This window comes from Jaculus jaculus, chromosome 11, assembly GCF_020740685.1.
Source record: "Jaculus jaculus isolate mJacJac1 chromosome 11, mJacJac1.mat.Y.cur, whole genome shotgun sequence".
Lineage (NCBI taxonomy): Eukaryota > Metazoa > Chordata > Mammalia > Rodentia > Dipodidae > Jaculus > Jaculus jaculus.
This window is the reverse complement of record NC_059112.1, coordinates 3934614-3956245: the sequence shown is the minus strand read 5'-3', so window position 1 is coordinate 3956245 and position 21632 is coordinate 3934614. Positions and strand designations below refer to the sequence as shown.

Here is a 21632-nt window from a genome sequence, read left to right as displayed (position 1 = left end):
TTTGGGAATCTTGAATATTTCCTAATGTTGATGAGAATCGAGTCTGACTTTAGAAACCTCGGGGTATAAATTGTGCTGATAATTGGTCTGAGTTGAACCTGGAAAAAATGCTGATGTATTCACTCTTGAGCAAAGTGATTCATCATCTCAACCTTATCATGGACAGCTCTGGCTGAGAAAGAAAAAAAAGTAGGGAAGGAGGAGTTAGTGGAAAATCTCCCCGAAGGCTGTGACACGTGGAAGGTGCCTTGGATCTCTTCGGAGAGCATTGCTGGGTGGATGTATTCTTTACCACCTAGCCGCAGCATGTTTCCCCTTCAGTTGCCAGAGAGCCCCTGGCTTTCCATCCCAGGCCCATTGCTCTGTTTGTGGCTTTTTGTGTCTGCTCAGTGGACTAGCTGGCAGAACCATAGCCAGGTCTGCTGTATGGTTTTTCAGACCTGTCTGTTCTGGTCTCCAAAGAGCAGTCAAGGCAAGGGCCATAGGATATTGTTTGCACTGGCCATTTGCTGAGAAAGATAATTGAGTTTATACAGTCTCAACTACTTTAGGGGAGTGTCTGGCACTAATTTGACATCGCTGTTCTCAATTTTCCAATTAAAACCCTTAATTGGTTTGTGTTCCTTATAAATATGACATGAATATTGCTTTTAGAAGATTTTGAACATCCATATAAGCAAAATGAGGGAAATAAACACCAGTAATTGTGCTCTTTAGGGATAATTCTTAACATTTAGTATATATCCTTCTACTGTTTTCTTGTAGATACACTGCAAAAGCCAGTAAGTCTTTGGTTTTAAATGCATGATATCCAGTTTTAACTGGGATAAACAAACAACAGAAACAATCTATTGATTCACTCAAGGAAGTAGCTGGACATAACTGGGCCTTTGAGGGAAAGTAATTTGATCTGAACGGAAGACTAAGGGAAGCTAAAAACAACCAGAAATCAGGATTATCCAGATGTACAAGACATTAGTGCCTCACAAGTTGCTTTCTGTGTGTATTATGTAGGTCCTTATGCATGTAGGCACAGTGTGTACACAGACGTGTGTATGCAGGTGTCTCCCTCAATTGCTTTCCACTTTATTTTTGTGTAGTCAGTCTCTTACCATCTCACTGATGTTAAGCCAGCAAGTCCCAAGGATCTTCTTGTTTCAGTCTCCCGGTGCTGGGATTACAGGAATATGCCATCATACTTAGCATTTTCATGGTTGCTGGGGATCTGAGCTTAGATCCTTACAATTCATGGGAAGAGCTTTACTGATTAAGTTCGTCATAATTTTTTTATATTTAATTTTATTTATTTGAAAGAGAAAGAGAATGAAAGAGAATATGAATGGGTACACCAGAGCCTCCAGCCACTGAAAATGAACTCCAGATGCATGCACCACCTTCTGCATCTGGCTTATGTGGGTCCTGGGGAATCAAACCTTGGTCTTAAGGCATTGCAGGAAGGCACCTTAACTAAGTCATTTCTCCAGCCCAAGTTCTTCACAATTTTAACAAAGCAAATAAGTCCTACTGGTTAAATCTGGGTGAACAGAGGTGGTTTTAAAATTCTCTTCTTTGAGTTCTTTTCTCCTAGGAATTCCTTGGTAGGTGAGCAGGGATAGACAGCTGAGCTCAGAACTGACCCATCAAATCCCCATTATCTGTCATGTTCACTTCAGACTTCCTTGGTTCCTGCACTTCTTCTCACTGGTGTGTGCTCATATCTTGGGTATTGCATACGTGGAAACTTTGGGGGTTGACGTCTTTGCCAGGGGAATGAAAGTGGCATGCTGGGCTCTGGTGCTGAGATCCACCATGTTGCATCCTCACCAGGAGATGTTTGCAGACAAGGAGCATTAACAGGGACATTGTTTTGGAGCCCAGAGGATGAGTATGTGCAACACATCCCTTGGGAACCCAGCAGATACCTGGGAGATGGATTTATTAGGGGACATGACCTTGTAAATGCATCTGGCAGCAGTGTCAATCTCTTTCTCCAGGTCTGGTCGTGTGGTAGGATTTGAAGCCTCAGGTTCTCAGTGCTGCTTATTCTCCACAGCTGAATCACAGTGCCATGGCATATTAAGGGGAATAGTCATAATTGTACGCTTTTCTCAAGTGGAAGTTTATTAACACATGAATACCTACTTATGTTTAACATTTTAACGATATTTGGATATTATATTTTCTTGGCTAATTTGAGGGAGAATGTAATTTACTCCAGCTTACTTGGGTTAGATCAAATGTCCACTCAAAAAACAATAGTGATACCAGGAATTATGATATTCTTATTGTATAGATCTGGGTCATGGAAAGTGGGTCCAACCCAAGGATGAACCTGCAGATATAAAGATGACTTTCCTAAGTATAGTCAGATGCTATTGCCAGAACAAGAGCCCAAGGGTGCTGAGTGAGCAAGACTAACAGCCATTGCAGTGAGTATACTTTTAACATTAATTGCTTTATGAAACTTTACCCATTTAGTTATTTCTTATCAATGTGAAAATGAAATTTGATGAGTGCATACTTACATACTTACATACTTACGTGTAGTTTTAAAAAAATGCTACAAAGGTCTTTTAATTAGAATGGTTGTATAAGTTTTAATAATAATGATATCTAAATCTAAAATTTAATTTTATAATGAAGAACAAAAGCCAATGTTTAATCCTAGCACTCAGGAGGCTAAATCAAAAGGATTATGAGTTTAAAGCCACATGGGCTACATAGGGAGACACTGTCTCAAAACAAACAAACAAACAAACAAACAAACAAACAAACAAACAGATCTTGGTGACTACATAAAGCAGCTTATAATAGCACACTAATAACTTAAATAAGGTTATTTCCCTTTGTACTGTGGACTGAGAGCTAAAATTTCATCAGGTTATGGACTTTGCAAAGGAGGGAATATAAAATCCAGATTTCTCTCTCTCTCAAATAAATGAATAAATTAAAAAAAATTAAGGGGCTGGAGAGATGGCTTAGCAGTTAAGGTGTTTGCCTGTGAAGTCTAAGGACCTAGGTTGGATTCCCCAGTACCCACGTAACCCAGATGCACAAGGTGTTGCATGCATCTGGAGTTCATTTGCAGTGGCTAGAGTTCCTGATGCACCCATTCTGTCTGCCTCTCTCTTTCTGGAAATAAATACATAATAAATAAACTAAAAAATATTTTAAGAAGTCCTCACATAACCTATGTGAGGAATTTGTATGTTGTTCTTTTCTGTTCAGTAGGAATTACCCATTATGACTATTACTTCTATTAGAAACATTTTTTTTCTAGTAGCCTTCAGGGTTGCCACAGTGGGGTGCTTCTCAGACGAGAATGGAAGGGCACACTCTCAAATTGCCCTTTGTGGGTAATGAACCAAATGTCCAATTAACTCACTTTAGGACATTTTATGTGCCAGTGTGACTTCTGCTGCTTCTGAGATCCGATACATTTACTGTCTGTGCTGCTCATTTGGCCATCTGACCATGTTTTCTTTTTAATTAGTTTCATTTTTAAAACATGAGTGCAACAGCTAAGCAATGCGGGGGGGGGGGAGCTGGAGTTATGTCATTGACTAACTGTGTGATCTTAATAAAGTCCTTTATTTTCTAAACACCCAGTTTCCATCTGTCTCGTATACACATGTGTCAGTAAATGATGTAGCCATTGGGAAGCATTTAACATGGTGCTTGGATAGTGTAGCTATTAAAAGATGCTGGTTATTATGATAGCATTTTTCCTGTTATCTTCTCATCTGCAAATTCCTGAAAAACTTTATTTCAAAAATATTTTATGATCTTTTAATAAATAGTATATTGCATATACTAAATGCTAATGAATAAGACTACCCCTTCATATCCACAAATTCTGTAAGAGGGTTTTAGTACCATAAATTGTAATTATTGGAAGACCTATGATAGTGGGATCTGTATTGAACTTGTGATAGTTTGAATGTGACTGCATTTACACCGTTGCCTCAGGGATATGCGGTAAAGATCGAGCTTGCAGTTTAAGTCCCCAGCAGGCACATGAGGCCCTGCTAGGGAAGTGGTGTGCTGTCGGGGTGGGTCTTTCCTCCAGCTCTACTAAGATGCGTGGAGAGCAGTTTGAGCTCCAGCTGTTTGTGTCTGGTGGTGTTTCTCTGCTTGGATCTATGGAAGTGAGCCAACTTCTTCCACCACTGATGATGTTTCTCCTAGATTTTGTATGCCTGAAATAACCCCTTTTCTTCCCAGGCTGAGTTTTTGTCCCAGCAGTGAAAAGTAACTGCAACAAACTTGGACATACTTTTTTTCCTTATTATTACATATGCAATGTGGTAAAATAACTATTTGCATAGAACTTTCATTGTATTCAGCATAGTAAGTATTCTAGACATTAAGGAAAGTTCACAAGAGGGGGCTGGAGAGATGGCCCAGTGGCTAAAGGTGCTTAATTACAAGGCTTGTTAGCCCAGGTTCAATTCCCCAGCCATCTACATAAAGTTGAATAGGCATTAATTTGCAGTGGCAAGAGACCCTGGCATGCATGTAAGCACACATGTAAATACAAATGAAAATAAATAAATTATAAGAAGAGGATGTGCGTATGTTATATGTAAATACCATGCCATGTTATAAATGGTTCCTGAGTGTCTGCAGGGTTTGGTGTCAGTGAGAAGGAGAGATTGAAACTCATTGGTTGCGATCACCTTCTTGTTGCTGTCACAAAGGAAGGGCCAGAAGTAGCTGGTGGGAGGAAAGGATTTATTTTGGCTTACAGTCTGTAGGGGAAGCTTCATGATGGCAGGGGACAGCCTGGCATGAGCAGAGACTGGACATCATGTCTGCCACGGCAGGTGGGAAACAGTAGCAGGAGAGTGAGTTGAACACTGGCAAGGCAGAGCTGGATAGAACACTCCTAAACCTGCCCCAGCAACACACCTCCTCCAGCAAGGCTCCAATTCCCAAATTTCCATCAGCTGGGGACCAAGCATTAAGAGCATGAGCTTACAGGTCACATCGGCTCCAAACGCCACACCGCCCCTGTGGGCTGCAAAGATGACAGTGCTGGTAGCAACAAGTGGTGCTGCTTTGTTGCTTGGCCATTTCCCAGGATGCATTTCAAAAGAACTAGAGAAAACAAGCAGAGAAAGATCTCTTCTGAGGAACTGGCTGTATTCACGATTTCACTCTCCAAAGTCTTACACAGCTCTCTATCCTTCTATTCTGTCTTGTGTAACTTTACTGTTTCCCAGGTAGGCTCCAAGAGCCCTTTGGGTGAGTGATGGTCCCACACAGTACAGCAAGGATTAAAACGAAGCAGATGCCTGGTAAATGCTCTAATAGAGACAACTAAGTGTTCTCATCCCCCAGGTTCAGGAGTGATTGCTTACCTGTGATATTCATTCTCGTATTTGAAGCTTGTTTAATGTCAAATGGCTTCTGGGCCTTGTTCCCCAGAGCTAACATGAAGGGAGATTAAAGTCAGTTTTCAAAATGGAGATTCTCTCAGAGTTTTTAATATGAGTCATTTTGCAAATGGTTGTGTTTTTATGTACTCAGAAATAGTTGAGGCTCATTCAGTTGTGTCTGACTTACTGATTCAGTGCTAAAGGTGACAGCTGTGTGTATCATTCTGTTTTGGCCTCTGAGGAGGGCACATAAACCTAGTTTGCTCTCCAGGAGTCTGATCTGGTTAGGGAGTGAAGTTACCTGTACCAACTTAGATAATGTGGGGCAGGCTGTGTACTTGTTTGTACCCACAAGCGACCTATGCACAAACATTATTGTGGTTTGAATAAATGAGACTTCCCTACTTCTGTGAATGGCTAGCATGAAGTATTGTAAAAGGCAAAATTCTTAAATGGGAAACTGAGTCAGACAAGAGAGGAAAGACTATTCAAGTCTACCTGCTAGGAAGAATGGGTGATAAGGGCCAGGAAATGGGCAGGTGTGCTCTTCTGTGAGTTGTGAGTTGGGCACTGCTGTGGGAAAGAAGGCAGCCACACAAATGGGATTAGTGTGGTAAGTGCAAACTGAGGGCAGATGATCTGGTGGTCAGGGACAGAAGAGGGGTCACCTCCTGCACCACATCTGCCCGCATGAGCTCTGAGCCCAAGTGTAGGCTTGGCGGGAACAAATGCGCCGATATGTAAGTGATGTCTGCTGTGGGTGGTATGGATGGCATTCCTGCCACATACTTGCCTGCCTTCCTGTCCCAGTGTGGTTTGGGCACTGGTGCCCTTCTAAATCTTGGCAGACCTCATTGTGTTTCAGCTCTGGATGCTGGCAGAGAAAACCACAGTGATGTAGGAGAAGCTATTTGACACACCATAGTGTTTTCTGATCAGAGGGCAGAATAGGAAACTGAGGCATAGCAGACTCATGATTTCTCTTCTGTGGCCTTGGCTGAAAAATTGTGCAAATTTGCTAGTTTTTCTTTCATCCTCCCCGAAAACCTGTCATTTTTCTTAAGATTTTCCTTTATGATGAAGTTAGATGGGTGATTACATAGGGTCATAATTCTGTTTGTGAAATGCAAGGCGATAGATACTACTTTTTGTCCAGTACATTTTGTTTGTATCCTTGAAGCCACTTAGTTCGACTGTATATATCTGTAGGCTGCAGTGGTTCTTCAGGACATATTGTAAGAGTGCTCTTGCTTAGACACTAAGGAGGTTCTGTCAGTAAGCTGGTGGTTTTTAAAGTTAACTTAGGCTTTGTGTTATGGCACCATAAGAATCACCACATGATTTTGGGATTTTGCTCCTGGCTATTCAGGGCTGGTATTGAATAAATTAGGTTATATGGAGTCCTAGGCATGGCACTTAGAGATTAAGACCTGGGGGTAATGCGATGTTTGCTCTTCATTCCCTCCAGCTGATGCCCTGCTGAGTTGCTGTCTGATAAGGGGTGACTGGTATTGTCCTACACTGGAGATGCCAGGCCAGAGAGAGTGTCTCTATATACTAACACCAAGTAGTGATGTGCACTTGTAGTCAAGGAGACTTTGAAAAACAAAACAAACCAATCCTCCTCCCCCAAAAGGATTCCATCCTCCTTGTTGGAGAGGGAGGAAACTTACTTCATATCTGTAGAGAGGTAGAAATAGTTGCTTGTCTATTCCTACGCTCTTCCTCCTGGAAGCCACTTCTGCTTTAGGGCTCATTAGTGGTGAATGATGAAAAGCTGGTCAAACTCTTGGTGGGCACTTCTAGAAGTACAATGGTAGGTGAGGTGACAAAGCCATTCCTAGTGTGAATATCCCTAGGAGACTTGTTCAGTTTCTAGGTTCTGTCCATCGTGTCTTCATTTCACTGAACTGAAACAATGCCACGTCCAGTTTCTTCATTGCCAGTGTTTTTACAGTAAGGCCCTGGAACTTCATTTTAAAAATTCTTTTATTTTTATTTATGAGAGAGAGAGGAGAAAGAGAGAGAGAATGGGCACACCAGGGCCTCTAGCCATTGCAAGTGAACTTCAGACACATGTGCCACCTTGTGCATCTGGCTAACGTGGGTCTGGGGAATCAACCCTAGCACCTTAAGCTTCGCAGGCAAATACCTTAACTGCTAAGTCATCTCTCCAGCCCCCAGAACATTAGATTTTATTTCTCTCAGAGATAATAAGAAAATCCAAAGCCATTTTTCTTCTAATAACAGAAATAAAACAAGTTCATTGTACCCTATATCAACATGTATTTACTTACCTTGTTTTGATGTTCTACAATTGCTTACAGTTAGCAAATATTATTTTCTTGTTTTATGTGCTTCTTTATTGATTCACTCAATAAATGTTTGCTTAGTTAATGTCTATTTCCCTTACATATAGAATAGTATTTTTTTCTTTTCTTTTCTTTTTTTGAGGTAGGGTCTTGCTCTAGCCCAGGCTGACCTGGAATTAGTCTTAGGCTGGCCTCGAACTCACAGTGATCCTCCTACCTCAACCTTCCAACTACTGGGATTAAAGGTGTGTGCTACCACACCTGGCCAATGATGATTTTTGTCATTTTCTTTGCTTCAGAGCATGAAGCAAAGCTCACTTCATGCATAGGCAATATTCAGTAAATATTTGCTGCATGAGTTCATCAATGAATTGTCAACATTTCATGATTTATAGCAAAGTAAATGGAAGAAAATAAGGGTCCTTGAAATAAACTTTTAACATTTAAAATACACACATTCAAAACATGTTATACATCTACATCTTTTGCCATTAGGAAAATGTAAACTAAATCTACTTGGACATTCCATCTTACTCCTGTCAGAATGGCTGTCATCCAGAAATTAAATGATAATAAATGTTGGTGAGAATGTGGCGAAAGAGGAAATTTTCTCTGTTGTTGGTGGGAATGTAAACTAGAACAGTCATTGTGGAAATCAGTGTGGTTTCCAAAGATAGCTAAAAAGCAGATTTACCATATGACCCAGCTATACCTCTCCTTGACATATATCCTAAGGACTCTACACATTACTATAGTGACACTTGCTCAGTCAGATTTATTGCTGCTCTATTTCTAATAGCTAGGAAATGGAATCAGCCTAGATGGCCATCAACTGAAGAATGGATAATGAAGATGTGGTACATTTACGCAATGGAATTTTATTCAGATGCAGGAAAAATGAAGTTATGGTAGGAAAATGAATGGATCTGGAAAAGATTATACTAAGTAAGGTAATACAGGCTCAGAAAGTCAAAAGCCACATGTTCCCTCTTATATGTGGATCCTGGCTTAAAATGTTAAGATTTATAGGTGAGTTGTAGTAAAAGTCAGAGTAGAGGCCAGGTAGCTGCGAGGGCCCTGAGGGAAGGAGCAGAGGGAGGGCTCAAGGGGAGGGAGTGGCTGATCATAAGTGGAAGGGCAGAATACTGGGGGTGGGACGGTCTAAGTGGGACCAGGTGAATGGACCGAGTAGAAGAGGGTTAGTCACAACTGAAGACGTAATGAAAAACAAGTAAAATAAAATGTACCTGTTCAGTTTGAACATGTAAAGATGTCTACAGATACATCAGTTCTTGCTTCTCACCGTGGGGCAGACCACAAACAAATGACCAGGTTAAGCTGAAATTAATACAGGGCCATACTAGCCATCCATAAAGTTCACTTTTGTTCCTTGACCTTTAAAAACATTCAGGCCATTGGTCTCTCTCTTAATGTTAGTTATAAAAGTACAGGAATATTCAGGAAGAAAAAGTTTAAGCTAGTATTCAGTACATAGTATTTTAAAACAGAAACATCAAGAATAAAGTGGTTTATTTCTTTGTTAAATCTTTTGAGGAGTGGTTGGATAATGCTTCCCTTCTCGCTATGATCCACCTTGTAAAACTCAGCAAATGCATTTCTTCTCATGCTGCCACGCTGTCTAAGTTACAGTCAGTTCACAGTATTAATCCTTGATATCTGTGTCCACAAATGCTCCCTAGTAATTCCTCAAGACCAATATTCTCATCTTTTTCATCATAACCACTTTTCTTATATAATAAGTCTGCCTTCACTAAATTCCTGTATATACCCAGAGTTCCTCTAGTAGTGAATAAAAGTTGTATAATCATTTATCTTTGATTTAGATTTTCACTTCCCCAGATCCATGGCATCATGGTTTATGACTACATGGTATTTTATTGTGTATGTATATTATATTTTCATATATAATATAGTTAGCTATTTTACCTTTTAAGATATTTAGGATTTCTAAATTTATTTTTCTCACTTATAAGCAATACAACAATTAATCACTGCTGTCACAAAACCTTTGAAATGCTTATTTTGGAGGGGGGAATAAATAAATTTTCTTGCAAGAATTTCAAGCTTGGAGGATGTACTCTGAAAACATTTTCCTGTGCTTCCAAATTCCCGTTTACAGATAGATCTCCATTTAGGTTCTTACTGACAACTCCTACACATTGGGCTGGATTATTCTTTTTACATTGTTACCATCTTAATAGCTAACACATATTTTGTTCCCATAATTAGTTTTTATTACTAGACTGAATTTTTACAATAGATTTATATATAGTAACTAAATTTTGATTTATAGAGTTTACTCTGTCTTATATTTCCGTAATTTTCAAATGGAAGAGACCTGCATGTTTTAGTAGGCTATTGGCACACATATTTTTCTACAAATTTATGCGTACATTCATCTGTGTGTAATGTATATGTGAATTGCCTTCACATGTATGTGTTATTGTCAGTTTTACCCAGGGATTACAAAAGTATGCATGGGCCTTAGTAATAGAACCATTAATTTCCAAGTACTTCTCTTTCTTTTCTCTCTATCCCTTTAAAAGAAAGAGAGAATAACCCACAATCTGGGAGAAATTCTAGTTAATTTGTCATTCAAAATTTCAGGTGATGGGGTCAAAAGGAGCTAGTAGGACATTCAATAATGTGCTTAAGTGTGTTGTAAAATGTTCCTTCCCCCATCTCTTTCAGGTGTACAATATTTTACTTAGGCTTGTTTTTCACGTGCGTTGAAGTGTGACTAAACATTTTTTGTTATTTCTATTAAGAAGGGGTTCTATCTTGTTAAATATTTCTTGTTCAGCCTTACAGTTAGCCAGTCACAGGCCAAGAGGAGCCTGTGAGGGCATGGGTTTAGACATTGGACTGAGGGGGGGCTGGTGGGTAGAAGGTGGGGACTTGGGGAAAACTCAGGATTGGGGTACTCTGTCACCCCTCCTACTGCTGCACAAAGAAGTGATTGGCTCAAGCTGGTTTCTGTCTTATAATTTTAGAGAGGTCATAAGAAGGGAGGAGGGGAAGTCATGCGGTTGGCCCTCCATTTATCCACGGGCTCAAGGTTCTCCATCACGTATCACACAAAACTAGACGGCTGTCTTTCTGAAGACAGTGGAGAACCGAGATAAACTTTAGGCCAAAAGGAATAGAGAGAGGCTTGGATTTCTTTGCGGCTTTAAGTTGAAGATAAGAGAGGCTCAGCAAGAAAGATGTCCACTGAAAATATGGATGGGAAGCCCAACAACCTTGGGGAGAGAGGAAGAGCCCGGAGCTCCACTTTCCTCAGGGTTGTTCAGCCAATGTTTAACCACAGTATTTTCACTTCCACAGTCTCCCCTGCTGCAGAACGCATCCGCTTCATCTTGGGAGAGGAAGATGACAGCCCGGCACCCCCTCAGCTCTTCACTGAACTGGATGAGCTGCTGTCTGTGGATGGGCAGGAGATGGAGTGGAAAGAGACAGCAAGGTGAGGCACGGCTGACTGATGCAGGGGTGCAGGGCAAGATGGGTGAGCTTGGGCGTCTCCTGTGGCCTCAGTACTGGAGTGGCTGAGGGGCTTGGTGCTGGCTGGTTAGGGACTTGAATGGCTCTCTTTTTCATTGACATGGATGCAGGCCACTCTGGAGTCACTGCCAGGGCATGGCTTCATCAATCTGTACTGTTAGAGGGCCCCTCTCTAAGGAAAGTGTGAAAAGCAAATCTCAACTTATATGCTATTTAATAGTAAATTATTATGGTAATCGTAACTCAAGCACTGTAGCCAAGAGATGCATCTTTCACATATCTTCAAATGCTAAGGGATCTTGTGTGCCATTTTCTCTGACGTTATCTATTGCTGGTAGAAGATGTTGATGGTTATAAGGCAAAGGTGGCATCATTTCAAGTAAAAAGCCTATTATCTTCAAAATACCCTGGCAAAAGAAAGTAGAAGGTTAATGTGAATTTAGAAATTAGACACACCAGTTTATTTTTATATTCATTCCCTCTTAGCTGTATGGCATAGTTTTTTTTTTTTCCAGGTAGAGTTATATGATAGACCATGCTGACCTGGACTTCAAGATGTAGTCTTAGGGTGGCCTTGAACTCATGACCATCCTCCTACGTCTGCCTTCCAAGTGCTGGGATTCAAGGCCACCATGCCTGGCTTTGGCATAGTTCTTTTCATACAGTGGATAATGCCTATTGCATACAATGTATGTGTGTATGCCATATAAACATATACTATATAGATATAGTACAATACAATAATATCATGTATATTTATACTCACACATACATATATAGAAATTCTTTGTAAGTTGTTAAGTCATTTGTAAGTATCTAAGGTTGCATGGTTAAGTCATTTGTAAGTATCTAAGGTTGCATGAATTACATGGTAGCAGAGGTTTTCTTCAGTATAAATTCAGCATTACAATCCAGACTAAATCTACAGTTTATGTAAAGACTTTAATGTGATCCAGTTACTGGTTTCTCATTGCCATTGTTATATAGCGAATCAACATATTCCCAAACAAAATACTATTGAGATGTTCCTTTTAAAGTCTGTAGTTGCAATTATATACAGTTCTGTGTGCTTTGAATGAGTGCCATGGACTACTATGTGTTCCGCAGAGAATAAATGGAACACGTACCTAGATGTTTGCTTTATGGAAAAGTTGGAAGTGAGCTCACTATAGTATCCTACAGTCCTTGTTACCTTAGGCTTGACTTTCAGAAAAGTAAAGCAGCCAAGTAGGTCTTCTGTGAGGGTGCACAGAAGAGTGCCACGTCTGGTCTTCCCTGCTACATGGCTCATTCCAGAGCCAGAAGGAAGCTGTTACTTTTGCCCTGTATGATCAGTAACAGCAAAAGAACTTATCAAGGACCAATGACTCCATAGTCTGTCTTTTCCTCACTGAAGGCTCTTTTATTTTCTTTGGTATATTTTTAAATATATTTATATGTTTTGCACATTATCCATTTATAATGAAGGCTTCATCAAATGGGTTTAATTTTGTATTATGCTCTGCAATTTTATCTTTACCTCTACCAGTTTAAGTACTACTGATGTCTTCAATCATTTGGAACTTTTTAACACTAGGAAAGAGTCATAGGTAAATTAATTTGATAATGGTAGATAATGTCTAGGTAGCTTGTCCTCACAGACACATCTGCCTTTAAAAAGTTTAGTAGAATCTACAGAAATTTCCTTATTTTTCATAAATTAAACCATAGTTATACAAAAAGAACCACTACATTTTATTGATTCCTGGTCCTTACAGTAGTATTAAAATGAGAGTTCCAATTTTGAAATATTTTATTTTCCATTTATTGGGTAAGTTTCTTTTTCTAATAGATATTGGCAGTGTTTGTGCTTATTAAATTCTTCTATTTGACAGTTAATTAATATTTTCTTCTTTTGACAGTGAATTAATATTTTCATTTACTTAAAAGGCTCTTGGTAGCATATTTCCACCCCTCTTTTATTGCTCCTTCTTGAAGCTCTTTCTTCTTTGCTGTTGGGAATGTCTGGCCATGATCTAGTAACTGTCTCATATGCCTGCCTCCCAGAACCAACAATGGGTGCACTAGAAACCTTCTGTAGAGTACCAATCTAGTTCATAAATCAGCATCCAGGAAAACCTCCTAAATAAAACACTTGTATCAGTATTTGTTCCTCTCATCCCTTCTTTCTGGGGGGGGGGGGGCGGGGTATACTGCCCAGCATTGAGAGGGCTTTAGCCTGGTACTGGCCTTGCTGCTCTGCTCGCTCATTGTTGGAGCACATTTTGCAGAGCCCCTGCACTAGAGCTTTGTGTTCTGTGAAGTGAGGTCTTCCACATATGTCATTTGTGCTTTTAATAGGATATAACTAGTCTGAACATAATAGTTATTTAGAAATAGTGACCAAAGCTAGAGTTCTCGTTCATTTTTCTGATTGACTTACAGCTGTGGACTAATGAGCCTCAAGTGCCCAGCTTGTCATTGCTAAGTCTCAGAAGAGACTTTGTGCTTAAATTTTCAATCTATTTCATCAGTAGGCTGATGACATCTGAATTTATGTTTCTAGACTTCTTTCCTTATTTAGTTGGAATTGAATCATTGGAGGCTATTAGGAGTGTTAAAATGCACAGGTCGAGACTCATGCTTCATATAGATACCTCTCAGCAGGGGATCTCATGCTCCTGGTTGTTTCAACCCGAACACTGGAGTCTCCCTTGACCCCTGCCTTTCTCTACACCTGCTCATCTGATCAACTGACACGTACTGTTCTATCCTCCAGGCATTCAGGAATCCCAGTTTCCTCTTCAGCACTGCTGCCAGAGCCCCTGCTGGGGCTCCCCTCACTCCCATTTAGATCGCTGCACACGCCCCTCCAGGTAGCTGCTCTCCTAATCTTCCAGCCTGCTTATGAGCCATCCTCCTGGATCCCTTCAAGCTAACCTCCTCCCTCTTTTCCTCTTGTTCAGGCTGCATGAGCTCCATTGACCAAGAATGCTGCTCTCTGCAGAACTCTACTTGTGGTTCCCTCTGCCCACAAGGCTCTTTCTGCTCTCTATCTTCATAGTTACCTGTCTGACGCACTTCCCCTGCTTCAGGTCTTTACCCAGTATTATCCCTTCAGTGGCAGCTCTACGGTTGAAACATGCCCCTCCCCAATACTTCCTATCTTGGGTCCTCCTCCATCACCATTATTATGATTATTTTGCCTTAGAATTGTCTCTATGTAGCATGTTATATATTTATATTTTTATTCTCTCTTCCTAATAGAATTGAGTCTCTCTGTGGGTAGGGATTTTCAGTTGTCTTATTCACTACTATTCCTCATGGCTAGAACAATACTCCAGAAATGGATTAATAGAGTGAATGAAGAATAGAGCTTTTATTCTTTCTAAATTATGGTGAGAGGTCTGGAGGTAATAATGCTTTCAAAAACATTCAGCTTTTTAGTAATCTGTACTATTTTTGTGACATTCTCTGCCTCAGAATGTTTTTGCAGTAATTTCTGTCCTTTGTCTATGATTCTCATTTTCCATAAATTTTACCATCCCTTTTAAAAGCTCTCAAACATCCCAGACTAATAAAAGTTTAGGGCTTAGATTTATTTTATATGTGAAGATGTGGCATAAATCGTTTCTTTTCCTCGCTAATGAACACATTTGAGATTTTCTTTTTGCTTTCCTATGAAAACTTGTGTGGTAGACAGTTTTTTTTGGGGGTGTATATGGTGGGATACTACATGCTAAACAGGCTCCTTAACACTGAGCTACAACCCCTGCTGGTAGGTCTGCACTCCACAGAATACAAGTGCCACTCTTTTATCCCTTTTAAGGCCCTATACTTTTCACTTAACCAAGAACATTCTATACTGGGTTTCATTCAGCACTACTGTGAATTAAGCTGCACATCAGGAACTTTAGGTTGGTCCTGTACCTCAAATAAGGAGATTTTTGTTTTCCATAGTAGGGGAGATATCCCATTTGAAATACTATAAATAAGTCTTTATTCTTCTACCCCCTTTCCATATGTTTCCCTGTTCTTATCTTTCTTATGCTAAAACTTTGAATTTTTTTCCATTGTATTTTCCAAAATAGTGTACTAATTAAGGATTGTGCAGAGTGTGCGTATCACACTTAAGACACACATCTGAGCAATGGGATGACAAAGAGTGCTATTCTGTTTCAAGGCTACTTCTGCCTATTTGGTCCTAAGGAAAATGACACTAATACTGCAGTAATAAAATGGAATCATCTGGAATTTGTGAATCACTCTATACTCTTACTTAAGAGACCATTAGAATAAGCTGGGTGTAGTTGAATACTCTTGTAAGCCCTGCACTCCAAAGGTGGAGGCAGCAAGAGCAGAAGCTAAAGGTCATCTTTAGTTGCATACTGAGTTCAAGGCCAGTCTCCTATGCTACTTGAAACTGTGTCCGAGAATAAAACAAAACCTTTAGAATCAGTAAATGGAAACCTTTAGAATTTGGTGAAGGTCCAGCTTTGGTGATGGCCCAGAGTCACAAGAAAGGGACCTTTATTTCCCCAATTGTTTATTTGAATTGGTTTCAGTTAGGAACAGCTCTGCAAAAATAAATAAATAAATAAATAAATAAATAAAATAAAAAAAGAATTCCTGGTTTTACATTTGCTCAGTGCATGACATCACCACTGGTGTATGAATATATGTTAAAGATCACCCAGCCCGTGTAACCCAGTTTGCACTGCCCAACCTGGAAAAAGGAAAAGCTATCACAAGTTCCCACAAAATTGAGCCAACAAAGTAAAAGGGCATTAATGTGCCATGTGTAATAGTACATTTATCCAAGTCACCTCTGGAGAACTTTACCTACGGTCATAGCCACACCTATACACATACTGACACTGGGTTGGGGGGAGGTAGAGACAGGCTGCTCTCTTCCAGTCTATACTGACTTCTCTCTACCAGACTATTTTGGAAAATTCCATGCCATACCAAGTTCATTTTGTTTTTATGAAAGAAAAAGGCTCTGAAAATCTAATCATTCATGTAATTATATGTCATGATTTCTAGATAATTATATACAATAGTTTTAACAACTTGATCTACAAATATACAAATTCTCCTGGAAAACAGCAGTCATCCCAGATCCTTGCACTGGCATCTTTTAGGTGTGATGATGCACCTTTTAATGAGCAAGAAATTCATTATCACGTCAGTTGTTTTACATAGTTGGATTATATTCTAGGGCAAAGGTCATGACTATTTTCCACTATAAAATTGGCAGGCTTTTAAGTTAGAGGTCTTGTCTTAATTATATTTAATCATATGATTGGAAAGTTGCAAAACTCAGTGATTCCCAGTGGGCCTTCTGTTTCTTCAACAAATGAGTGAAATGTTGGTTGATTGGCAGTCACTCAAAGTGTATTAAACTTTAGAGTTCTTTATCATTTTTCTTCTAAGACCTTGGAATAAATAAGCTTCACCTAATAAACTATTTCTCCAAGGCTGCAATGCTTTTGTAATGGCAAGCTTTTAAAAAGCCAACTTCTGAAATTAATTTTCCTGTAACATCAAATCCCAAAACAAGAGGAAAAGTCGGAAACCTATTGCAAATCTGTGGCTATTCATAGTTATTATGAAGGCTAGAGGGTGGCTTTTAGTACACTCTCCAGCGAAAGCATCTGTTTTTATAAAACCTAATTACATGGTTCTCAAGCACCTTTGCAGATTCCCTGGCACTCACATAGACTGAACTTTGCCCCCCAGCCTTAACCTTCTCAGTAATGGGTTCTGACTTGAATTGAAGAGTGTTCCTTTTGTTTTCAAGTTTGTCCTTGATATGTGAGGCTGATAGATAGAGCATGCACCATTTCTGGAATGAAACCATTTAAATGGGCAAATTGGTATTTATGACTAAATATATATGTTGCATACATAATCATTGCTTCAACAATTAGAGCAATGCATTTTAAAGGAATTTTAATAGGCATTATCCTAGAGTTCCCGTAGGTTGCTGTTAGCTCTGTTATATGACATCATCACAACATTCAACATTCACTAAACTCAAAGTGAACTAGATGCTAAGCTGAGCTATGAGATAATGTATATCCCTTAGGGATAGAGATTCACAAAAATGGGCTAGTTCTGAGACTTCATTTCCATTCAGTTATGGTTCAGTCTTGACCTAAAGGGCTGGTGTAATCCAGGAGGGTGAGTAATGATTTACAAGTGTATCCCAATTGGGATTTATGATTTCTAGATGTACTCTGAGAACTCATTCTAACTCATGCTGGAAGTCCAGTCAGTGTACTTATAATATCAGCTATAGAGAGGAATAAATAAAAGGCTACAAAGGAGCGTAGCAACTTTGCTTCTCTTTTCCTTTTTTTTTAAATGAAAAAAATCAAACTTGCATTGTTTACATAGTTCAGGATTGCTTTGGTCTATTCAGACTGTAATAACAGAACACTGTTGACTTAAGCAGCTTAAAGACAACAGAAGTTTATTTCTCATAATACCAGAGGTTAGGAACTTCAAGATCAAGGTGGATGTAGGTTTGGTGTCTGATAGACATTTATACTTAAATGGCACCTCTTCACTCTTTCTTCACATGATGAAAGGAGCTATTTGAGGTCTCTTCTGTAAGGGCATTGACCTCAAGCATGTGGGTTTCACCTTTGTGGTTAAGTCACCTTCACAAGGCCACATCTCCTAGTGTCATCACCTAAAGAGCTAAGACTTCAGCCCCAGAAGCCATACATGGTAGTCACACCTATATCCCCAGCACTTAGGAAGCTGAGGCACAAGGATTACTTTGAGTTTGAGACCACCATGGGCTACAGAGTGAGTTTTAGATTAGCCTGGGTTACAGAGTAAACTTCTTTCTTAAAAATAAAAAGCAACCCCAAGTCCCCAGGATTTAAGCATATGAATTTTAGGGGATATAAATGGAAGAGAGGTGTTTGTTCCACTGCAGAGGTTAACAGAAGATCTATTATTATCACAATAGATCTGTAGTTCCTAAGGGCTTGTATATTTTTAAACACATGTGGAGCCAGACTTGAAGAGTAAAGCTTCTATTAGAATCTCAGTGAGAAGGGAACATGTGTCAGCCAAGAAATATGTATTAAATAAATGAAGGCATGGCAAAAGTATGGTGATCCTCCTTAAGTATCACCAAAAAGTCAATCTCATTCATTTTAAAACTCTCCACATCATAGTTTTTAATTTTTTTTGAGATAAATGTTGGTATATCACTGCTAATTTACCTTATATAAACCTGCCTTGGGAAGTCACACTGAATGGTGGCAATTTTATAGTTATACGTTCTATCAACATGGAGAATTTTGAGGTGCTTATTTTTCTATGTCATTTAAAATTTCTTAACAAAATTCTTAGGGTTTTCATAGTTTCACATGGCCAGATGCTTTGTTTCCTTTGGTTTGGCATACATCTTCTTTAAGGGGTCAAGTAGTCCAGTAGCTATTTTGTTGTATTTCTGAAGATAATGTAATGATAAAATGAGCTATTAAGATCCCCCCCACCAAAAGAGGCTGGAGAGATTTCTCAGTGTTTAAAAGCATTTGCTTGCAAAGCCTTCTACTTGGGTTTGATTCCCCAGTGCCCATGTAAGGCCAGATGCCTCTGCAGAGTGGTGCATGTGTGTTGAATTAACTTGAAATGGCAGGAGGCCCTAGTGAGCCCATATTTACACACACACACACACACACACACACACACACACACAAACACACACACACACACACTCTCTCTCTCTTTCTCTCTCTCTTAAATAAATAAATAAAATATTTTAAAAAGACCCCCACAAAAGGATACATTTTGGAAGTTTCAGGGAGGAGATGAGGGGTTAGTGCTGATATTTCCTGAGGAGGTTATAATGCTTTCCATTGCATCTCACTAATCTCATCTTCCTAGGTGGATTAAGTTTGAAGAAAAAGTGGAACAGGGTGGAGAAAGATGGAGCAAACCCCATGTGGCCACGTTGTCTCTACACAGTTTGTTTGAGCTGAGGACATGTATGGAAAAGGGATCTATCATGCTTGACCAGGAGGCATCTTCTCTCCCACAGTTGGTGGGTAAGTATGTTGTCTTAAGTTTATTAACTTTCTATTACTTTTTTGGTTTAAGAAATCCATGTGTATCCTTTTTATTTTTGCGTGTGTGCATTTGTGATGTATGCATGTACTCCATGAGCTCACTTGGGGAAGAGGCACTTGCCTGTGGTGCTGGGGCAGAACATTGGGTATCCTGCTCCATAGCTGTTTGGCCAGTTCTCTTCTTGAGCTGGGGTTCCTTACTGTTACTAGATTTGCTGTTTTTTATGACCCCAGGTGATTCCCTGGTTTCTGCTCTCCTTTGTGGGACTGGACTTACAAGCATGTGTGTCCACACCCAGCTGTTTACATAGTACCTAGAGATTTGAACTTGGGAAGTTTCAGGCTCTCATGTTTGTTCAGGAAGCAGACTTAACCACTGTACATATCTACATCCTCCATGAGCATCGTTTAGTGCAGATGCCTACTAGCGTCGGCAGAGTTGGATGTTCTCTGGCACTCATTCTTAGAGATGTATATTGTGAAACTTCAGTGGTTTATTTCAAAATATTTGGAAAGATCTGAACAATATTAATAAAAAGCTATCCATAATATCCATCTCTGTTTATAGCCATTAATAATTAAAATTTTGGGATATTTCTTCTGAACGCATCTTCTAATGTTCATTTTTGTGCTTTTCAGCTTCAACTTATTTTTCCATTGCAATTAGGATCATATGTACACATTTTTAATCATTTCATTCACTTGTTAGTGTGAGACTATCATTTCAAGCAGAGCCCTCACCCACTCATCTTTGGTTATGTTGGAACGTAGGTCTGGACACTAGATCTCTCAAACACTCTGACCTCCACATTGCACTGTGCTTTTGTGGAGCTCAGTGTCAGTATCTTCAAAGGAGAGTTTAGGTTTGTAAAAATGGAAGCACTCTATCTCCTTAGCTGGGTCTCATTATAGGTGGGAGCAGAACCCTTTAGTCATGGTAGAGAAATGTTATGGGTCAGGGAGCCAGCCAGACCTTATGGGCAGGGGACTGAGACACACTGGTGCCAAGTATCATTTGTATCATCAGAGCTTGTGAAATTTCTCTGCCTGAAATTTCACATTTAGAGATTATTCTACTGAGCCTAACGGTGGTTCTGTATGAAAACAGACAAGGAGTCATGGATTCATTCTATGAGACACATAGTGGTTTATGGAGAGAATGCTGGGTTTAGTGTTGGATGGCTTTAACTAGAGTCCTCTTTGCTGTGAGGATGGTCATGGGTGAGACAAGTTTCTTAGAGCTTGAGGCATCTTGGTTTCTTCATCTATAAAAGCAGGATTAAGGTAGACCCTTTAGAGTTGTTATGAAAACTGTTCAGGAGATATATTGGGGTCATGGTTTTATCCCGCTATAATTAGCTTATCAAGATTTTTCTACATGTCACCTATCAGAGTATTGAGTGAAGACTGATTTGATTCTGGCAGACACATATGTGCCCAGAGACTTCACAGTCAGGTTCCCATGGGTGTGGTCCGCAGAGCCAGGCTCAATGGAATAGTGGTCTCTATCTTTCTTTCTCTCTTTCTCTCTCTCTCTCTCTCTCTTTCTTTCTTTCTTTCTTTCTTTCTTTCTTGCCTGAACTGAAGCTGACTGTCAACAAGGGTGACATAAGATAAAATTAGATGACACACATGTACTCATCTGCAACACTGTTTTTAAGAGTCACCATGAGGAGTTTCTGTTCTCCAGAAACTCCTGAACACTTCACATGTAGCAGAAGACAGATGCTGACATTCAACTACAGAGCCTTTGTAGCCATGTTTAAGGAAGGTTAATTGAGCACTTAATGCTCTTGCTTTAATCCCATTACTTTTTTTTTTTTTTTCGAGGTAGGGGCTCACCTGAAATTCACTAAGTACTCTCAGGCTGGCCTCGAACCCACAGCCATCCTCCTACATCTGCCTCCCAAGTGCTGGGATTAAAGGCGTGCGCCACCATGCCTGGCCCCATTACTTTTTATTATCCAATGTGATCCTTTTGTCTAGCTTCTATACATTCAGTCTAAAAATGATCATCACATGTTAAAATTGGACCTCACTAGGTCACTTTGAGGTGTCATGACTCACTGGTATGTTTGCTCCACAATCCCTGAGGCAGACAGGGAGAGAAGCTGGTTCTGAGAACACAGAAAAACAATTCAGAGAAAACCACACATCTCAAGCAAAACAGAGAGATAAGACAGGGCCAGTTTTGCAGGAGTGAAAGAGAAGCTTGTCTGAGAGATTGGCATTGGCTTAAAGGGTACACAAATCCTCCAAAAGAATCACATCCTTACTGAGAATAAAACAGGAGGAACAAAAGGTCTTATTTCACTTCAAGTGTTAGAAGAGGAAGCAGCGATTTG

The 21632-nt window shown here is 39.7% G+C and overlaps 1 protein-coding gene across 1 annotated transcript in view; it reads left to right on the top strand.

Annotated features, from left to right (window-relative positions):
* Positions 1-21632, top strand: part of Slc4a4 (solute carrier family 4 member 4) — a 352960-nt gene that overhangs the window by 124098 nt on the left and 207230 nt on the right. Inside the window, exons 4-5 of the mRNA XM_045161217.1 lie at positions 11042-11177; positions 19106-19266. Of these exons, the coding sequence (XP_045017152.1) occupies positions 11042-11177; positions 19106-19266 (297 nt within the window). The remainder of the gene's footprint in view (positions 1-11041; positions 11178-19105; positions 19267-21632) is intronic.